Below are 17,811 nucleotides of genomic sequence, written 5' to 3' on the forward strand. Positions count from 1 at the left end.
GTGTGTGTGTGTGTGTGTGTGTGTGTGTTGGGGGGGCGGTTACTGAGACCACTCTCATCCAAATGGGTAGAGGACTTCTGTTTTCTCTTGCTGTTCATTGAACTCTGAGCAAAATGACCTTTTTGTCTCTGAGTTTGGAAGAACAGAGGCCCTGGACAAGATGGGAAACAAGGAGAAGGAAGAGCAAGGCAGGGAGGGGAAGGGGGTTATTCCTTGTGCAGCCCTTGTGTGGAAAGGGCTAACGAGGGATGCTACTACCTGCCCCCCAATGCCATACAAGTCAGGGCAGAAGGGAAGGGGTGAGGGCTAGCAAAAGATGTGCTGAGCTGGGATCCGAGAGTTCTGGGCCTTCCTCTTGGCTCTGCCACTAATTACCTCTGTGCCCTTTGGTAAATTTCTTAGCCGTGTGGACCTCTGCTTCTGCCTTTCCTTCAGCAATAAGGTGAGGTTGTGTGGCATGGTCAGGGGGAGAGAAATTCGGAGTACCCAGAGAAAGGGACCCTTGGGCTGAATCTTGAAGGAGAAATCAGTTTTGAATAAAGGGAAGGAAGATTGTGAGGTACAATGAAAAACAGTGGGAGTAGCCCAGGGAATTTAGCAAACAGGTATGCGTAAGGCACTGAGTTGGCTGCTGCGTGGAGAACTGAGATGAATCAGCCCCTGCCCCACCGCGGAAGACTTCAGAGAGAGAGTGGGGGAATCAGAGCGTCAGAGCTCATCGCGGTCACATTGCTGGCGGCAGCTCGTCCCAGGACGGGTCGTGTAGCGCCGCAGGACTGACCAGCGGGTCACGCAGCCATTATTCCCTGGCCGGACTAGGAGAGTCGCCAAGAGGTAGTGCAGGGGCAGGGCTCCAGGGGCCTGAGTGCAGCCCCTCGAGGGGCTAAAGTGGGAGGTGAGGGCACTCCAAGTGGAGGACCCGACGTGAGGGAGGGAGAGGAAGGCTGCGAGGGCTGAACAAGGTGCCCAGCTTTTCGCGTTCAAGGACTCAAACGTGGAGCACGCAAGAAAGAGTGCATTTTTCGAATTCTCGGCAGGGGCAGGCGGCGAGAGTGGGTTTTGCGCGCCGCGGGGCTTTGTTTAACTTTGCAGATTCTGCGCGCTCTTGAGCCACGTAGGGGCGGGACGCGCGGGGCGCAAGCCCGCCTGACCGCGCTTGGCAGCCGCCACCTGTGGCGCAGGACAAGCCTTAAGGGGATGGCGCGAAGTCGCGGCCGGCGGGTTCTTGTCCGTCTCCCCCTCACCCTGCTCCCTCTCCCTCTGCGGTCACCTAGCTCGGGGTGGAGGGCAGACTGCCGGGCTGGGGCTCCATTAGAGAGGAATAGGGAGATCCGCTTAGACACCCCCACCCACTCACTGTGGCTCCTAGAGTTTCAGAAGGGCAGGGACGCTCTCTTTCCAGCTGTACACAGCGGCAGCGTGCCCTGTGTCCTGGAGTTGGCTAAGTCCTGTGGAAGAATCAAAGACTGAGCAGATGGCAGATGGCAGATATGAGGACTGTGTCCCTACCGTGTTCTTAGATAAACAGGGTAATAATGAATTACACTGGTTGTGTTTGGGGGCTTGGAGATGCTCACAGACTTGTCCAAGGCCACTCAGCTGCTTAGTAACTAGGCAGACCTCCTGACTCCTGGTCTAGGTTTTGCTTTTTTTTTTCTTTTTCTACTGTGTCATAGTCAAGATAGTGGCCTAATTTGAAGGAGGATAGATACAGGTGGTTAGACAGGCATTGATATTTAAAACAAATACGTTTATTTTACTGTAGTTTTAAAATACCATTCCTATCATGCATACTACCAGGGAAACATCTCCCACAGCCCCAGTTCCCTATGACAGCCACTCAGACAGAATTTTGAAAAAGAAAACTGCAGAAAATTGACTGCTTCTTAGGGGAGATACAATCAAAAGAGAAGAGAAGCAGGTGGGGGTGGGGGAACAAAGGTGAAGAGGTAGTTCTCACACAGATCCAGCAAACAACTTTATTCTGAAGGTTTCCTTGACAAATCTCTGTCCAAATTGTTTGCGGGAGGTGTCTTCCCGTTGGTTGTTTCTCCCTCATGCCCACCCTGTAGAAGCCCCAGCTTGGGTCTGCAGGGGCAAATGCTTGATGGCCCTCTCTTTAATTCAGAGTCTCATTTCCTTCCTTCCCTGTGTTGTAGTAAATACACGGGAGAAGTCTATTCTGTGTATGTGGTGTGTGTGTGTGTGTGTGTAACTGTGTAAGGGGAATGCGTGAGGTTGTGTGTGTGTATGGATGTTTGTGAGAGGGAATGTGTGTGTCTGAAAGGAAATGTGTCTTAAAGGCGGAGGGCTTGGGGGACAGGGGAGTTGGGAAGATGGTGAAAATGAATCAGTTTACTGAATGCATACTGAAAACCTACAGCCGAATAAGGGTCTTCCCAGTGCTGGTGGACTTGAGGAAATAGTCAATTCTTAATATTCCTTAAAGGAATGATAGGAGAGAACATGTATTTAAATGAGGCAGGGAAGGATTCTGTTAGACCCAAGGGCTTTTCTTGATAGTCCTTCAGATTCTTGACATTTATGTGACCTCCAGCTAGGCTATAAGGTCCCAAGGGCAGGAACTGAGACTTGTCACTCTGGACGACTCCCCCCTTTCCTCCGTCATTCCTAGCAATGGATAGCTTACACACAGTGCTGAGGAAACCAAAGGTAGGGACTGAGTCCCTTCTGTGGGCCAGTTAAACTTTTTTTCTACATTTCAGAGTCTAGACTGATCCTCCCCAACCCCCACAGTTAGTTGCCTTGCATTTCTGATCATGAAAGAACCAGCAAAGAAACAGTTCAACTCATCCCCTCTGAAAGTGTGCCTCCTGCTGACAGGGGGTGAGTACCCCTTTTCACCTTCAATGGATGGTGCAAGGGCACTCTTCAGTGGGCACTGTCTGCTCCATTCCAGGTAGCAGCACTTCTGCTGTCTTCCTTTTGAATTTGACTCTCAGGTATGAGGGGGTGGGAGCACAATCCCTCACCTTGGTACGGCACTATATCCTTTGGGGGATTCTTTCATCTCACCCTCTCTTTTATTTAATCTTTACTACAGCCACACCTAATAGTTATCATAGTTCTTATTTTGTAAGGTGATGAAACTGAGGTTCAGAAAAGTGAGATAATTAGCTCCAAGTCACTTGGTTGATGAGTGTGCTAACTTATATGTGGTAAGGTTGGGATTTGAACCCAAGTTCTAGTCTATATCTCAGGACCTTTTCAGGATGTCAGCTTAGGGAGTGGGCTGAGGTGAGAGATGTAATGGGAGGAATAAATAGGGCTTCTGGTGCCTTTCTCCTCTATCCACTCCTCTCCTCTACCTTTCATAATAGCGTTTTTCAAAAACCATATATATCTGTATCTTTATATCTGTCTACTTATCAATCAATCTATCATTGTCATTTATCTATCTGTGTCTCTATCTGTCTGTCTGTCTGTCTATCTATCTATCTATCTATCCTGTCTACCAATCATCTACTTTCATTCTAACTTCCCAAGACTAGTGTGTATCAAAAAAAGACCTCAAAAATTCAGCAACCTCCTTAGAAAAAAAAGGTAGTCTTGACTCAGGCCGTCCCAGTTCCAGGCAGTAGTTGTTGGTAGTGTGCCATGGTTTGGTGGAAAGGGCAAGACCAGGCCTGAGGATAGGCTGATTCCCAGATCGTATTCTTCCATGGCATGTTTGTGCAACTTCAGGCAAGTTACAACCGCTCCAGAGCCCTAAGTTTGTTGTTATCAGTAAAATGGGAAACATAATACCCAACCTACCTCGTTCCCAGGGGCTGTTGTGAAAATGAAGTGGCATGATTCATTTATCCATGAATCATGAATAGCTGTTTTAATTACAAGACCTTTATGTTCTCTCAAAACTGTCAGAGTTTATAATCCTATGATTCACCCAACAAACACATTGAACACCTACTGTGTGCTAGGGTCTGGAAATAACGGGCATAAGGAAAGCTTTTGGGAAAATGAAAAGCATAAGAAAAGTTAGACATTAAAAAATTACCTCCTATTGATAGAACATCTTATGTTTTTACTTCTATTTTTTGCCACGACTATTAGAAGCAGCAACTAAAAGGGGGGAATAAAAGATACACGATAACACAGCTTGTAATGCCAGCACTATTATGCACTCTGACACATACTGCAGATAACAGTGAGAATATCTATATCTTGTTGTATTTGATGTTACGTTACCCTGTTTACACTATTCTTCGGGCTGTTTATAGCATAAAGGTTGCTTTTCACCATCCTGAGCTTGAGTTGTTTCTTTAGTCAATAAAATTTTAAAAGGGCATCCCACGTTCTATAGAATGAGGACTGTACTCATTTTACAAAGAGATTGTAATTTGTGGTGGCTATCTGCCTTCAGATATGACCTCCCATGGCTTATCAAATTAGGATTTGATTATGTGTCCATTTTTTGATTTCATTATTTAGCTATGCATTATTTTGTAGCTATTAAGAGCAAAGGTGTATGGGGCAGTGTAAAGCGCCCTCAGATTGAGAAGAACTGGGTTCTTGTCTAGAGTCTGCTGTTAAATTGTGGTGTGGCCTTGGACAAACTCCTGTCTCTCTTTAGCCTCAGTTTTTTTGAACTGTAGAATGGAAACTTTGAACTAGTTTATGGCTAAGGTTCCTTCTTTCTCTGATCCATTCTAATATTCTAAGCAGTTCTGAAAACATTTTCTGAAGCCAGAGCTTTTCTGAATATATTTTAACAATGCTACTGCCAGTTTATGAGATTCTGCTATGGCATGATGGGCTAACTCCATGTATTGTAGAATGCTGTCCCCAAATTTAATTATCTTGGGGCATTACCACCACATAAGGTAAAATGAGCCATTATGTTCATCACGACTGCAGCCTTTGCTGAAATGGAGGTTATGGGATAACAACTTAAAGGCTAACTCATTAATGCTCAGGGATGAATGAGGTAATGTGCTAGCAGACCAAATTGGTGCCCAAATGTTTTCATCTAGAGACCTGTATCTCTTTCCCATGTTGTGATATATTAATAGGGATGTCTTTATCCATTGTCACTGCCTCTAGACATTTGAATAACATAGATACAATGCCTTCTGGGCACTCAGCCCTGTGCACTATCAATTTCTCAAACTCCAAAGATCTTTCAATGGCTAGAAGCAAAATTCTGATGGTGCCATAAAGTGCCTAATTTATAAGGGTTCTAACGATGGCATCAGTGCAGTCCTATATTTTCTCATAGATGTTTACTAGTGAGCACTGCACCATCCCTAACTACTTGATGGGGGCAATGGAGTAAATTAGTCTTCCAAATTGTAAAGGCTGTGGATTTATGCCTCGCTGAGACATTTCTGTCCTCGTGATATCGAAGTGGGGTGACCTTTCTGACGTTAATTTGTTTCTACATCTGTACCATGCATTTCAGGAGGATGTGAGGAACAATCTTGATGTCACTCATGTGTGTTTCCCCTTTTTCTGTTGCTGGAGACTTGATCTGGGTGTGCTTTTGTTCTTTGTTCAAATTCTCTCTTGGTATCTGCTAATATCCTAGCCCTTTTACTGAGCCAAATGAAATTATATATTCTTTTCCTAGTGACAATGTAAAATTGGGTAGTTTGAAAGATGAATAAAATTTGAGACTTATAAGCATTTTACTGATCTGAATAATAGCATTTGAAAAATTGACCTGTGCAGTTAGTTTTTCTGAATTTTATAAAATGATTTTTTTGTACTTGACCCTGATGCCATTGGAGATTGAAGAAGAAAGACCTATTCCCAACAGTCTCCTGAGATTATTTTTACCTGTTTTAATTTAATTCAAATTTAGTAGAGATTGAACAGAGTAGGTCTTTGGGTGCACTGATACAAATTCTAATTTTATGTAATTACTTTTGAAACCTGATATTTTCTGGTAAAGTCAAGCCCTCTGCAAAGAACCTTCAATATCAATGTGTATATTAAAAACCAATGCTAAATATCACACATACATTATTCTTTTAATTCTTACACAACTGCTGAAATGGGTACTGCATCACTTCCCCATTTTAGAGAGGAAGCCACTGAGGCTCAGAGATTTAAACAGACTTTCCTAAGAACACACAGCTAAAAAAACCCCATGAAGCTTGGCTTTGAGCTCAGTTTTATTTAGCTCTAACTCCAGGGGCCATTACAGATATTTGTTTAACTATATATATACATATATATTTACAAATATCTTGAATTCTAGGCTGAAACTGAGAGGGCTTGCTTTCATTGTCCTTCTTGAGTATCTTTTTGATGTTATGATCATTTCAGGCCAGTGCCAGGGCAGGCTGAAGGGGGAAGAAGAAGACACTTTGGAGCAAGAGAGATCTCTTGGCACCTTGTTCTTGGTGAGGAGCCTCCTTTTGTAATCAGCTTGGAAAATCAGGCCCAAGGACAAATATTCAAATCTCATGAATCTGTTATGTGCCTCTCATAGTGTGGCACCCTATTTTTTGGTCCCCCTCCTCACCTGCCCATCTGCGTCTTGTCTGGGCACACTGGCCTCCCTAATTCTGCTTCTGTCATATATTCTACTTGTGCCTTGAAATGGTTGAAGGCAAACAAGACAGTGTCAATTTTGATGGCAGAATTATGGCATATGATTGCTCTTAAGTTTAGCCCTGTATCTTTGAGCAGGAGGCAATGACAAACGATTTATTCTAAGGCCTTTGATTTCCTTTGGAATTGTAAGCATCTAGGCTGACTCATCTCTCAAAGGCTTCTCTCTCTCTCTCTCTCCCTCTCTCTTTGGCTGGTGTTGTTTTGAGGTTCTCTTGTTTGTTCTCACCTCATTTTTTGGGGGCGAGAGGATTTGATTTTCATCTTTTCGGCTGAAAGAAATCAGCTATACTCTTTGGAGGACCAGATCTTATAAGCCTCGGCAAGAAGAAATAGCTGCAACTCCAAAACAGGTACAAAAATGTCTGGATTGGGGTAAGGGGAAAAGGGGAGCCATGTTAGTAAAATTAAGCCAGAGCTAGGCTGCGTGTGTTGGAATGAGACCCTTGGTTAATTGGTTTTGGACCTACTATTATGAGTGGAGGATTACTAGCAGCTTAGTTTGGGACTGTGGTTAGGTTCTGTGCATTTGGCTTTGGTTAAAAGGGTCATTTTGTGGATACAGTTTGGTGGTTGGGCTTAGGGTCCAGGGGATGGTGCTTTGCAGTTGAAGGACATTTAAAAAGATCCATGCTAAGAATTTTCCTCTTAGCTCAATTTAAGAGCCATAGAAATACTCCTCATTCTATTTCATACTCAACTTCAGTTATCCGGTAAGTGTTTATTTCTGACATGTGTGAATTTGACCATTAAAGAAAGTGGGCAAAAGAGGATTTTGGAAACAAAATAAGTGAGGGTTTTTTTTTTGGACAGAGCTCATTTAAATAGATTATTGAATGATAAACTTCCACTTACCTTTTCTCTGTCAAAGCTACATTACCTGATCTTTGGAGTTTAAGCACCCCCCCAATAATATAGACTATTATCATAAAATTCTATGGGAAAAGGGGCTGAGAAGAGTGGCATGTGACCACTTCCCTTCTTGTCAAAAGATTTAGTTCCCCATGTCCCAAATTATCTTCTCCATTAGGAACAAGCATCCACGCACTCACCCAAACCATAATCTTTGGAGCTATCCTTTCCTCTACAATAAATTCTCTAAGTCTTGTCAACTCTACCCATAAAATCCCAGGCTTTCTACCCAAACCATGCTTTTCACTGCTCTGTGATTTTTCCAAGCTGCAGCTCTGACTCTGTAACTTCCCAGTTAAAACCCTGTGGTAGTTCTCTATTGCCTTCGGGAGAAAGTCCAGCTCCTTCACATGGCTTATAGGGCCATTCATGATCTCATTCCTGCCTATCCAGATTTATCTTCTTCTAGCCCCTTTATAGGGCTTTATGAATATAACAACCTCTCTCCCATCTCCTTGCCTTTGCACAAGATGTTCTCTCTTTCTGTACTCTCCCCCCTCCCTGTCTCCAAGCAAACTTAGATGTTTCCTCCTTTCTGCTTCCACAGTAGTTTGTTTATATCTTGGCCGATTGACTTATCACAAGGTTTTGTAAATTGTTGCTAACCTGTGTATCTCCTTCACGGCACTGTTAAATCCTTTATGAAAAGAGTATTATTATTTTGCTCATATTTTAATCTTTAGTGCTTGGAACAAAGTGGACAATTAATATTTTTTTCTTTTTCTTTTCTTTTTAATGCATGCATGAAATAACAAACTAATAATAGAGGTGAGGATGTGCAGGAAAGAATGCTGTGTGGGGTCTACGGAGATCCCCACTGGGGGGTTCTGGGAAGCCTGGGAGCAGTATGAGATAGTGGGTACCATGGAGAAGGGCTGTATAAAAACAGATTTGCCAGTGCACTAAGACAAACTTCACTCTACCCATCCTGTATGGGAGTTTCATTAGAAATGGCCTGGAAATGATGCTTGTTTGTTTTGGTACAAACTGGGTTTTTTTTTTCCCAGGAAAAATAATATAATCAAGTTGTACAATTTTTGTAAATAGATAAAAGGCAAAAGGCAAACAAGATCCCTTCACTTAATACAGATACTGCTAGTAATTAGGTACATTTCTTTCAGTCTTTTATTTTTATGCATTTTTTCTCACATAGTTGTAATCATAATTAATACAATTCTGTATTTTATATTTGTTGTTCAAAAGCTCTTTGTAAACATCACTTTAATGATTGTGTAACTTTCCATACTGTGGCTATTCCATAATTTATATAACTAGTCTCCTTGCTGGGCTAGCTTTTTTTTCCCCTTGATTTTTTACTGTTATGGCTCATTTGCATATGATTTTTCCTGTCTGTAGGAAGTTTTCATTAGGATAGATTCCTAGAAAGGGAATTACTGGGTCAAAGGACCTGGGGATGATTTTTGGCTTCAGACTTATGTGTTCAGTTTGCTTTCTAGAAGAGCTGTACAAAATTTACAGGGCTTCTAACCTAGATGAACATGCCCATTTCACCCAAACTGGACAGCATCAAGCATTATTAAAAAAATAAACTCCATCAATGTTCTAAATAATTAATGGGAAAATATTACTTTATTCTTATGTTAATGTGCCTTTTTAAATTGGGAGTAAGTTTTTTTTTTTTAATCTTTTTTCTTCTGCTGCTGCTGCTGCTTTTATTGCCTCTGATTAGGTTTTCTCTTTTCTGGACTGTGGGACTGTCAGTTCAGGGCTGATGTTTTTTGAAGTTCGATTTTTTTTTTAAAATAAGCAACCAGAGGCAGCTCTGCTTGAGAGTGAAGCCGCCTCCCAGTTTTCCCTCCCCCTTTCCCACCCTTCCCCCCATAGTTCCCTCCACCAGGTCCAGTGACAATTGGATGATGCAGCCTTGATAATCATCCGGTTCCAGAATGGGTGGCTGCATTCCTTTTCTGAAGGCAGCAAGGACACTGTGCCCCAGAATCATGCCCCCTTTACTGTTGGTGTCCGCCTTTATTTTTTTAGTGAACGTCTTGGGAGGAGCCCCAGGACACAACCCGGACCGCAGGACGAAGATGATATCAATACACAGCCTCTCCGAGCTGGAGCGTCTGAAGCTGCAAGAGACTGCTTACCACGAACTCGTGGCCAGGCAATTCCTCTCTGAATTCAAACCTGAAAGAGGTGAGCAGTACCCCGGGATGTGGCATCCTCGCCTTCGGGCCGAGTGGACCCCCCGGGCGGGACGAGTTGGGGGCTCTTCTCTGGTCTCGGACTTGGTTGGTTCTCCAGGCTCCAGGAGAGCTGAGGGAGCGGGAGTTGAAGGGTGTTTGTTGAATTGGGAAGTGGTAAAGATTAGTTGAGTTGGGTCGAAGCCTGGGGGCTTGAGGGCAGTAAGACAGGCAGATATCAGAGACAGACAGGTGGACAGAGGACAGGTGAAGAGACAGACGCACCAGGTGCGGTGCTATAAAGAGCCAGAACGAGATGGAGGCGCAGAGGGACCCTCAGGGAGGAGTGGGACAGACAGAGATAGCGCTGTTGAGAGACGAAGAGTAAGGGGAGAAAGCGAGATAGTGGGAGAGAGACACGCGCCAATCCCTGGGTAGAGCGGGAGGGCGTGCGGGTGCAGGGAGCGGCGGCGAGAAGTGCGCTGGGATTGCTGCTCACCTCTGCTGGCTGAGGAGGAGGGCGGGCAGGGAGGGAGCGCGATCCGGCTCCGGACTGGGGTCGAAAGCGCCAGCTATCTTAGCGATGCAGGCGCAGATTCGGTGGCTGAGGGGAGGAGGGCGGGGGTCGCGGGAGCGGAGGAGCACCGCTGCAGTGAGGAAAAGTGCAGGGGGCTGCAGGCTCTCCAGCCGCGCGCGGCGGGAACAGCCTAAAAGGAGCGCAACTAAGGGCTAGGAGACCCCGCAGGCAGCCGCCACTGCGGGGGTCGGAGGGCGGGGACAGCAGGTGCCGCCGCTTCTCCAGCCGCCGCAGCGCGGAGAGCCTATGGCATCCCGGGAGCGAGCGCACCTGCAGTAACTTAGCGACCCCTCCTCGCGGCGGCGCCGCAGGCAGAGCCCCTCCCCTCGCCTGTTGCACTGTCCCGCCGCCTCTGAGCCCCGGAATTTACGCTTTCAGCGTTGTGTTGAGATACTGTTGGTGCGTAACAATATGCGCGCCACGCACGCGGCGCCTTAGATGGTCTGGTTTGTTTAAATTCTTAGAGTCTCATATGCGGTAGATAGGATTGGTCCCGTTTTCAAACGGGGAAACTGAGGCTGAGTGAAAGCAAAACACTTTGGGTGCTGGGCAGAGCTGTTTGTCCCGCTTTCCTCCTCAGTCTCTGTGGATCAATGCATTGCGACGTTTTAGTCACTTATCAAATCCCATTTGTGTGAAAGTGCTTGTATTTTCTTTTTCTCTTCCCATAGCTCTACCTGTTGACCGTCCAAACACCTTGGAGAAGTGGTTTTTGATTCTGAGAGGACAAGAGAGGGGTGAGGGCCTTTCATACTTTCCTTAGAAAAGAAGTGAAGTCTTGCACCCCTCCTGTTTTGCGTCCCTGGCTACTGGAGACAGGGCGGGGCCCACTGCCCCTGGGGGCACTCACCCCCCTTCCAGAAACCCCGCAGGGGATGATTTCAGGAAATGGCACACCAGCTGCAGGCATGACGGGCGGTCCCATCATATCTGCCTAAGCCTTCTCCGTGGATCACCCCAGACAGGTCGCCCAGAAGAAATTGCCCTCATTGCTTCAAGGTGGTCACCTCCTGGCACGACTTAAGGCAGAGACTCCGTCGGAGTAGTTGATGGAGCTGAGTCCTTCAGCCAAACCTCTTCAGGGTCTTTTTGGCTACCTCCCCTGGAAGAAATGCTGTGGGTCTGGCGGGTTGGGGTTGACAAGGGCGATTGCTTAGAGGAGTGCTACAGCCCCTTGCAGTTCCTCTGGACTTAGGCGCTACAAAGCGTTGACGTTTCTCATTCTTTCTCTCCCTGGCTCCTCAGCCGCATCACTCAAGACTTTTGGCATTCGCCTGGAAGAGGTGCTGGTGAACGAGCTTACCCGCCGCAAGCAACTTGAACTGAGAGCCGCGATGCAGACTGAAGAAGCCACCCGTCAGGCTGCGGGCCGTCGTCGGGGAAACGTGGTGCAAAGAATGTTTGGCCGCATCCGGCGCTTTTTCAGTCGCAGACAAGAAGAGCCCTCATTGCCCCGGGAGTTCACCCGCCGTGGGCGTCGAGTGAGTTAAACCCTCCAGGTTTCAGGCAGGGGCCCTCCCCGAAGTGTGTAGGGATATGGGCTAGAGGGTCAAGGCCTGTGTCCTGGGGGGGGGTGGGGGGAGGCTGAACAGAATGCGTTGGAGGGGTGGAATTGGCTTGCCACAGAGAGAATGTCTCCTGTTGTAAATGTGACTCACTCTTCAGGAAGGTCCGAAGCGACCCTCCTGCTCCTCCATTTTAAGATAGTCTGGGTTTCTCCGCAGGGTGCAGTCTCTGTGGATAGCCTGGCTGAACTGGAGGACGGTGCCCTGCTGCTGCAGACCCTGCAACTTTCCAAGATTTCCTTTCCAATTGGCCAGCGACTTCTGGGATCCAAAAGGAAAATGAGCCTCAATCCGATTGCAAAGCAAATCCCCTATGTTGTTGAGGCGTGCTGCAGCTTCATTGAGAAATATGGTAAGGGGTCAAAATTATGGTTAAGAGGCAATTGAAGAGGAAGACCAGTGTTCTAGAGAAGGTGAGAGGAAGAGGTCAAGGGATGAAGGGCTTGGAACATTCCCCTGCAACCACTTGGGATTGGAATGCAATGGGGGAGGAAAAGAACCAGAGATACTTAGCATTCCCTGGTTTTTTCTTTCAGGCTTAAGCACAGTGGGGATTTTCACCCTGGAATATTCCGAGGAAAGAGTGCGTGAGGTAAATCAGCTATGTGTACATTTTTATTCCTTGAGTGAGAAAAAGCAGGTGGGGATGGGGGCTTCTCCATAGACCTAAAGAGAATGTCATGCTTGGTGGAGGGGAGCAAGGGCTTCTTTCCAGCCCTCTAGGCACACCATATTACCAGCTACCTCCATTGAACCCTGAGAGGAGGGAGCCTGTGGTGGGCAGAGCAGTCAGTGCATGTATTCTCTCCCCTTTTTCTAGCTCCGTGAAGAATTTGATCAAGGTCTGGATGTAGTGCTGGATGACACTCAGAATGTCCATGATGTGGCTGCACTTCTCAAGGAATTTTTCCGTGACATGAAGGACTCCCTGCTGCCAGATGATCTGTACATGTCCTTCCTCCTGACAGCAAGTTAGTCTTCTGCTTTCCCTTGTTGGGCAAGGGAAGGAAATAGTACAGGGATTGTGGGGGTCTGGGGACAGAACTCAGGCTGCAAGACCTCAAGAAACTAAGGCAGAAAGAACATCAGAAGATGAAAACACCTCTCTGGATTCCATTATAAGTCTGTTGTTTGGAAATTTCTCTAGAGCTTCTTGAAGCTGTGTGTGCTCTCTTAGGGCAAAGAAGAACCTAGGTTCTGTAGAGGGGATCTGATTTTGATGGGAGCTGTTATTTGCTTTTAGGGCTCCTGAACTCAAGTGCTTTGGGAATGAGCAAAGGAAAGATGCCTGGGTACTATCTCCATAGCCTTCAGCAATTTTCAACCAGAATCACATCTCTCTTTGTATCAGGTTGCTACCAAAGCTAGCCCCCTAAGCCAGCCCCGGTTTTCCTTTCTCTAGCTCTGAAGCCGCAGGATCAGCTTTCTGCCCTGCAACTGCTGGTTTACCTGATGCCTCCCTGCCACAGTGACACCCTGGAGCGTCTGCTGAAGGCCCTGCATAAGATCACTGAGAACTGCGAGGACTCCATTGGCATTGATGGACAGTTGGTAAAAAGCCCTGGGAAAGGATAGTGAGAGCTATAGTAGGGGATATGCATGGAGTATATGTGACAGAGACAGAGACAAAGACAAAGGGAAACAAGAACAAAAAGAGACATTTCTATTTGTATAACTTCCATTACTGCTTCAGAGTTGATCATTTTTTTCTATCCTTTATCCAGATTTCAGGCAATCGTATGACTTCCACCAATTTGGCCTTGGTGTTTGGATCTGCTCTCCTGAAGAGGGGGAATTCTGCCAAGAGGGAGTCCAGGAAAACAAAACTGGGGATTGACCACTATGTTGCTTCTGTCAATGTGGTCCGTGCCATGATTGATAACTGGGATGTCCTCTTCCAGGTAGGTGGAAGCTTTGGACACACTTATTTCACTGTCTCCTGTTCACAAGGCAAGGAAGCATTCTACATGTAACCCTAAGGTCACCCAAAGCAGGCAGCCATAAATCTCCCAATCTAGAAATTCTTCCTACATTTTTTGGTCATGGTGCCTTCAGTTCTGGGTACCTGACAGAGATGAGTATAAATTTAAAAATTGTTATGTAATAAAGTCTAAAATTGCTAATTTTACCCTCAGGTGCCTCCCCATATTCAGAGGCAGGTTGCTAAGCGTGTGTGGAAATCCAGTCCTGAAGCCCTTGATTTTATCAGACGCAGGAATTTGAGGAAGATCCAGTGAGTGTTTTCCTGGTTTGTCCACACTTAGCCTGAAGGAGAATTCCCTATGGGGGCTTCCAACCTCAGGCCATCTTTATGTTAGTCAACCCAAGCATACAAACTGACTTACTTTTCAAATTCATTCCCCTTCAGGAGTGCACGAATAAAGATGGAAGAGGATGCTTTACTTTCTGATCCAGTGGAAAACTCTGCTGAAGCCCAGGCTGCTGTCCTTGCTCAAAGCAAGCCCTTTGATGAAGGTCAGTTCCCTGCTGGAGGTCAGACCCTTGCTGAAGGTCAGGCCCTTGCTGAAGGTCAATCCCTTGGTGAAGGTCAGGCCCTTCCTGAAGGCCAGGTCCTTACTGAAGATGAACCCCTTGAGGAAGATGAGTCCTCTGAGGAAGATGTGTCAGTCAATGAAGAACTAGTATTTGAGTATCTCAATCAAGGGGTAGTCTTTGGTGAAGTCCAAGGTATTGAGATTCCAAATGACCTTGAAATTCAAGGCCCACATCTCGAAGGCATTCCAGAGCTTGATGAAGAAGAAGAAGAAGAAGAAGAAGAAGAAGATGATGATGATGATGATGATGATGATGATGATGATGACGATGATGATACCCTGAATTTTGATGATCTTCCTCCTTTCGAGGACATTCTAGACCCTGATGATGAAATTCCAGAACTATTTGAAATCCCAGACTTTGAAGAAATACCATATTTTGATATGGTTCCAGATCCTGAAGGAGCTCCAGATGTGCAAGAAATCCCAAACCCTGGAGAAAACCCAAACCACGACCTTGAAGAAGGACCAGATTTTGAAGACTACCAAAATCTTGGCCTTGCAGAAGTTCCATATCTTGATGTAATCCTGAACAATGAAGAAGCCTCAGATACTGATGAAATCCCAGACCATGCAGATCACTCAGATAATGATGAAAACCCAGATTCTGAAGAAGATCCCAATCTTGAAGAGGTCCAAGCTCTTGGTGAAATCCCAAATGATGAAGCCTCAAATGCTGAAGAAATTCCAGACCATGAAGAAGCCCCAGAGGTCAATGGGATTTCAGACTTTGATGAAGACCTTGATTTTGATGAAGTCCCAGCTCTTCATGTGATCCCAAGCCCTGAAGAAGCCCCTGGTGGTCATGCAATCCCAAATCATGAAGCATCTCCACAGGTTAATGGACTCTCAGACTCTGAAGAAGACCCAAATCTTGAAGAGATTCCAGCTCTTGATGGAGTCCCAAATGATGAAGAAACCTCAGATACTGAAGAAATTCCAGATCATGAAGACACTCCAGAAATCAATGGAATTCCAGGCTCTGAAGAGGTCCCAGCTCTCCATATGGTAACGAGCCCTGAAGATGTCTCCAATTTTGATGAAATTCAAAGCCAGGAAGAATCCTCAGATGTGAGTGGAGTTACAGACAATGAAGAAGCCTCAGATGCTGAAGAAATCCCAGGACATGAAGAAGCCTCTGGTGTCAGTGGAATCCAAGACTCCAAAGAAAGCCCCAATCTTGAAGAAGACTCAGTTCTCAGTGTAGTTCCAGAACCCAAGGATGCTCAAATTCACAACGAAATTTCAGATTCTCAGAAAGACCTAGCTAACACTTTTGAAGAAGATGAAATTACCAGTGTTGCTCCAGAGACTGAAGATGTCTCCCTTCTCAGTACAATTCCAGACCCTCAGCCAGATCTAGCCATCCACCTTGAAGAAATTATGAATGTGGAAGCAATTCCAATGCCTAATAATCTTGACTCTAAAGAAGTTCAGAATCCAAAGTCAATTCAGTTCTGTAAAGATGATGCAGATGTTACATTTCCTGTAGATACCACCTTCCTTAAAAACAAGTCTCAACCTGGCCAAGTCATGAACTACAAGTCCTCCTCAGAGTCATTGAAGACCGATACCTGCTTTCTCCTGTCCATGAAGTACTGTAAGCTTCCAGCTCCAGCTTTGTTACTCATTTGCTTGGTAAAGTTAGTCAGGCTGGTTGTAGGGTGGTGGTGGTTGTTAGGAGGCCACCCAGTCCCCCGCTTTCCTGGTGGTTTTGCCCATTTTCTCTAAGCACGGGGTATCTGTCTCACTCTTTCTGTTCTCTAACCTGGCCCTGCCCTCCTGCCTGCCCTGCCACTAGCTTCCACAGTGGGCCTAGATTTAGAGATCTATGTTCTACTGTTAGGCTGCAGTTTTCTTACATGTCAAATGGGGATAATGATTTCTGCCCTAACCTCTTGCCTCACACTATAGTTGAAGCTCAAAATTAGGTTTTAGTCTCTTGGGTGCTGTGCAAAGTATGAAGTCTAGAAACATAAGGTGTTAACATTGTTACTATTTTCCAGGTTCCTCTGAGGAGCCAGCTGTGCCTCCCGGCACTGCCCGTTCCCATGACGATGAGGAAGGAGCGGGTAACCCCCCCATTCCGGAGCAAGACCGCCCATTGCTCCGTGTACCCCGGGAGAAGGAGGCCAAAACTGGCATCGGCTACTTCTTTCACTAGATGTTTTTCCTTCTATATGGTGCCAGACAGGGGAAAAGGGTGGGGGTAGACCTGGGATGCCACAGGAAACATTAAGGAGAGTCTTGAAGGTAAAGACCTGAGGGTCAGAAGGAGTTCCGCCTGATGCTCGGGTCAGGATGAGAATTCCAGACACACTGCCAGCCCCTTCACTGGGGATGCTTGGTCCCTTCAGCTGGTAAAAACAGAGATGTTTCTGTGTCATGCCCAGGCGCCCTGGTGCTACCTTGCCTCTCTCTTTTACCCCTGATCCTGGCTTTCCCTTACTACAGCCGTTTCTTTAATTGATGTGACATTTGTGGTAAACATCTGCCCCAGAGAAGCCCACAAATCTCGAGGTGCTTTCCCTCCCCCAAAGGGGATTGCATGCTTTACCTGACTTTCCTACCCCCCTCCTAAGAGCTCAATTGGAAAGGCCCTCAAGAGGCATGCTAGGACGTTAGGTCAGCCTGCTGACAGCTGACAAACAATTAATGCTGAACCATGTCACACCAACTCATAGCCATGTCCCCGCAGCAACTCTGCCACCTCAGGATAATCTTTTCCAAATTATTTAGACAAATGGCTCGACAAACAGCCACTCCCCAAATCCTGAGAAACCTAACTAGCTTTTCTGGGGTCAAAAGTTAGAGGAAAAATTTGATTTCATTAACTAGATCTGTTTTACAGACAGCTGGCAATCACATCCTGTTGTCAGCAAAACAGCTAGTTAGGTATGGACACATAGTTCTAAGTAGTAAAATTCACCTGATTACAAATGTTCTTAAATATCGTCTCTGTAGTTCCTCTATGCAGGACGGTACAAATTTGCGGGACATGCTCTGGTAAAACACAGATATGGGTTATGTATGACATCCAAAATTATAGCTGTTATTGATGGATAACAACTGCTAAGGTCCATAAAATGAAGAATGTATTGTATTGAGGGATAGAAATTGATCACATGATGGGTAACAACCACAGAGCTCGAAGATTTGTGATTGTTAAAACTTCTCTGGCGTTTAATCATTAATAAACATCTGTGTTGTGACAGCAGCATATTCCTGGCTTACTGTGTTGTTTTTTCTTTTAATCTGAAATTTTGTTGGTGAGTTGGGAAGCTCTGACTGGAGCTGAGGGGGAAAGAGAGATGGGGGAGAGGAATAAAAGAATAGAGAGTGATGTGGAATAAAAGGGGTGACATGCTATAAAGGGATTGAATGAATAGAATAAAGGGGAAGGGTGATATGGAATAAAAGAATGGAGAAAATGGAATGGGGTGAGGTGGAATAGGGGGGTGATGTGGAATAAAGGA

General features: G+C 45.7%; 1 protein-coding gene across 3 annotated transcripts; it reads left to right on the forward strand.

Annotated features, from left to right (window-relative positions):
* The first annotated feature begins 689 nt into the window (after positions 1–689).
* ARHGAP36 (Rho GTPase activating protein 36) lies at positions 690–17,557 on the forward strand. 3 transcript variants are annotated; one of them, XM_072956362.1, is made up of 13 exons: positions 690–834; positions 9,493–9,651; positions 10,887–10,952; positions 11,461–11,696; positions 11,940–12,132; positions 12,317–12,372; positions 12,601–12,751; positions 13,183–13,331; positions 13,505–13,681; positions 13,916–14,013; positions 14,149–14,255; positions 15,828–15,935; positions 16,342–17,557. In XM_072956362.1, the coding sequence occupies exons 2-13, from the start codon at positions 9,543–9,545 to the stop codon at positions 16,497–16,499; spliced, it is 1,608 nt and encodes a 535-aa protein (XP_072812463.1). In that variant the 5' UTR covers positions 690–834; positions 9,493–9,542; the 3' UTR covers positions 16,500–17,557. The 3 variants fall into 3 exon arrangements, with proteins under 3 accessions (XP_072812463.1, XP_031527193.1, XP_006204078.1); XM_031671333.1 differs by lacking the exon at positions 690–834 and having other exon boundaries at positions 9,341–9,651; XM_006204016.4 differs by lacking the exons at positions 690–834; positions 15,828–15,935 and having other exon boundaries at positions 9,341–9,651.
* The last annotated feature ends 254 nt before the right edge of the window (positions 17,558–17,811 follow it).

Source organism: Vicugna pacos, chromosome X, assembly GCF_048564905.1.
Source record: "Vicugna pacos chromosome X, VicPac4, whole genome shotgun sequence".
NCBI classification, from domain to species: Eukaryota; Metazoa; Chordata; class Mammalia; order Artiodactyla; family Camelidae; genus Vicugna; species Vicugna pacos.

Bases quoted from the DNA above. Each gene is read 5' to 3' on its own strand.
- ARHGAP36 (XM_031671333.1), top strand. From the start codon at position 9,399: ATGGGTGGCTGCATTCCTTTTCTGAAGGCAGCAAGGACACTGTGCCCC. The intron at 10,953-11,460 runs GTGAGGGCCTTT...CTGGCTCCTCAG, and splicing joins TCTGAGAGGACAAGAGAGGG to CCGCATCACTCAAGACTTTT. The intron at 15,936-16,341 runs GTAAGCTTCCAG...ACTATTTTCCAG, and splicing joins TCTCCTGTCCATGAAGTACT to GTTCCTCTGAGGAGCCAGCT.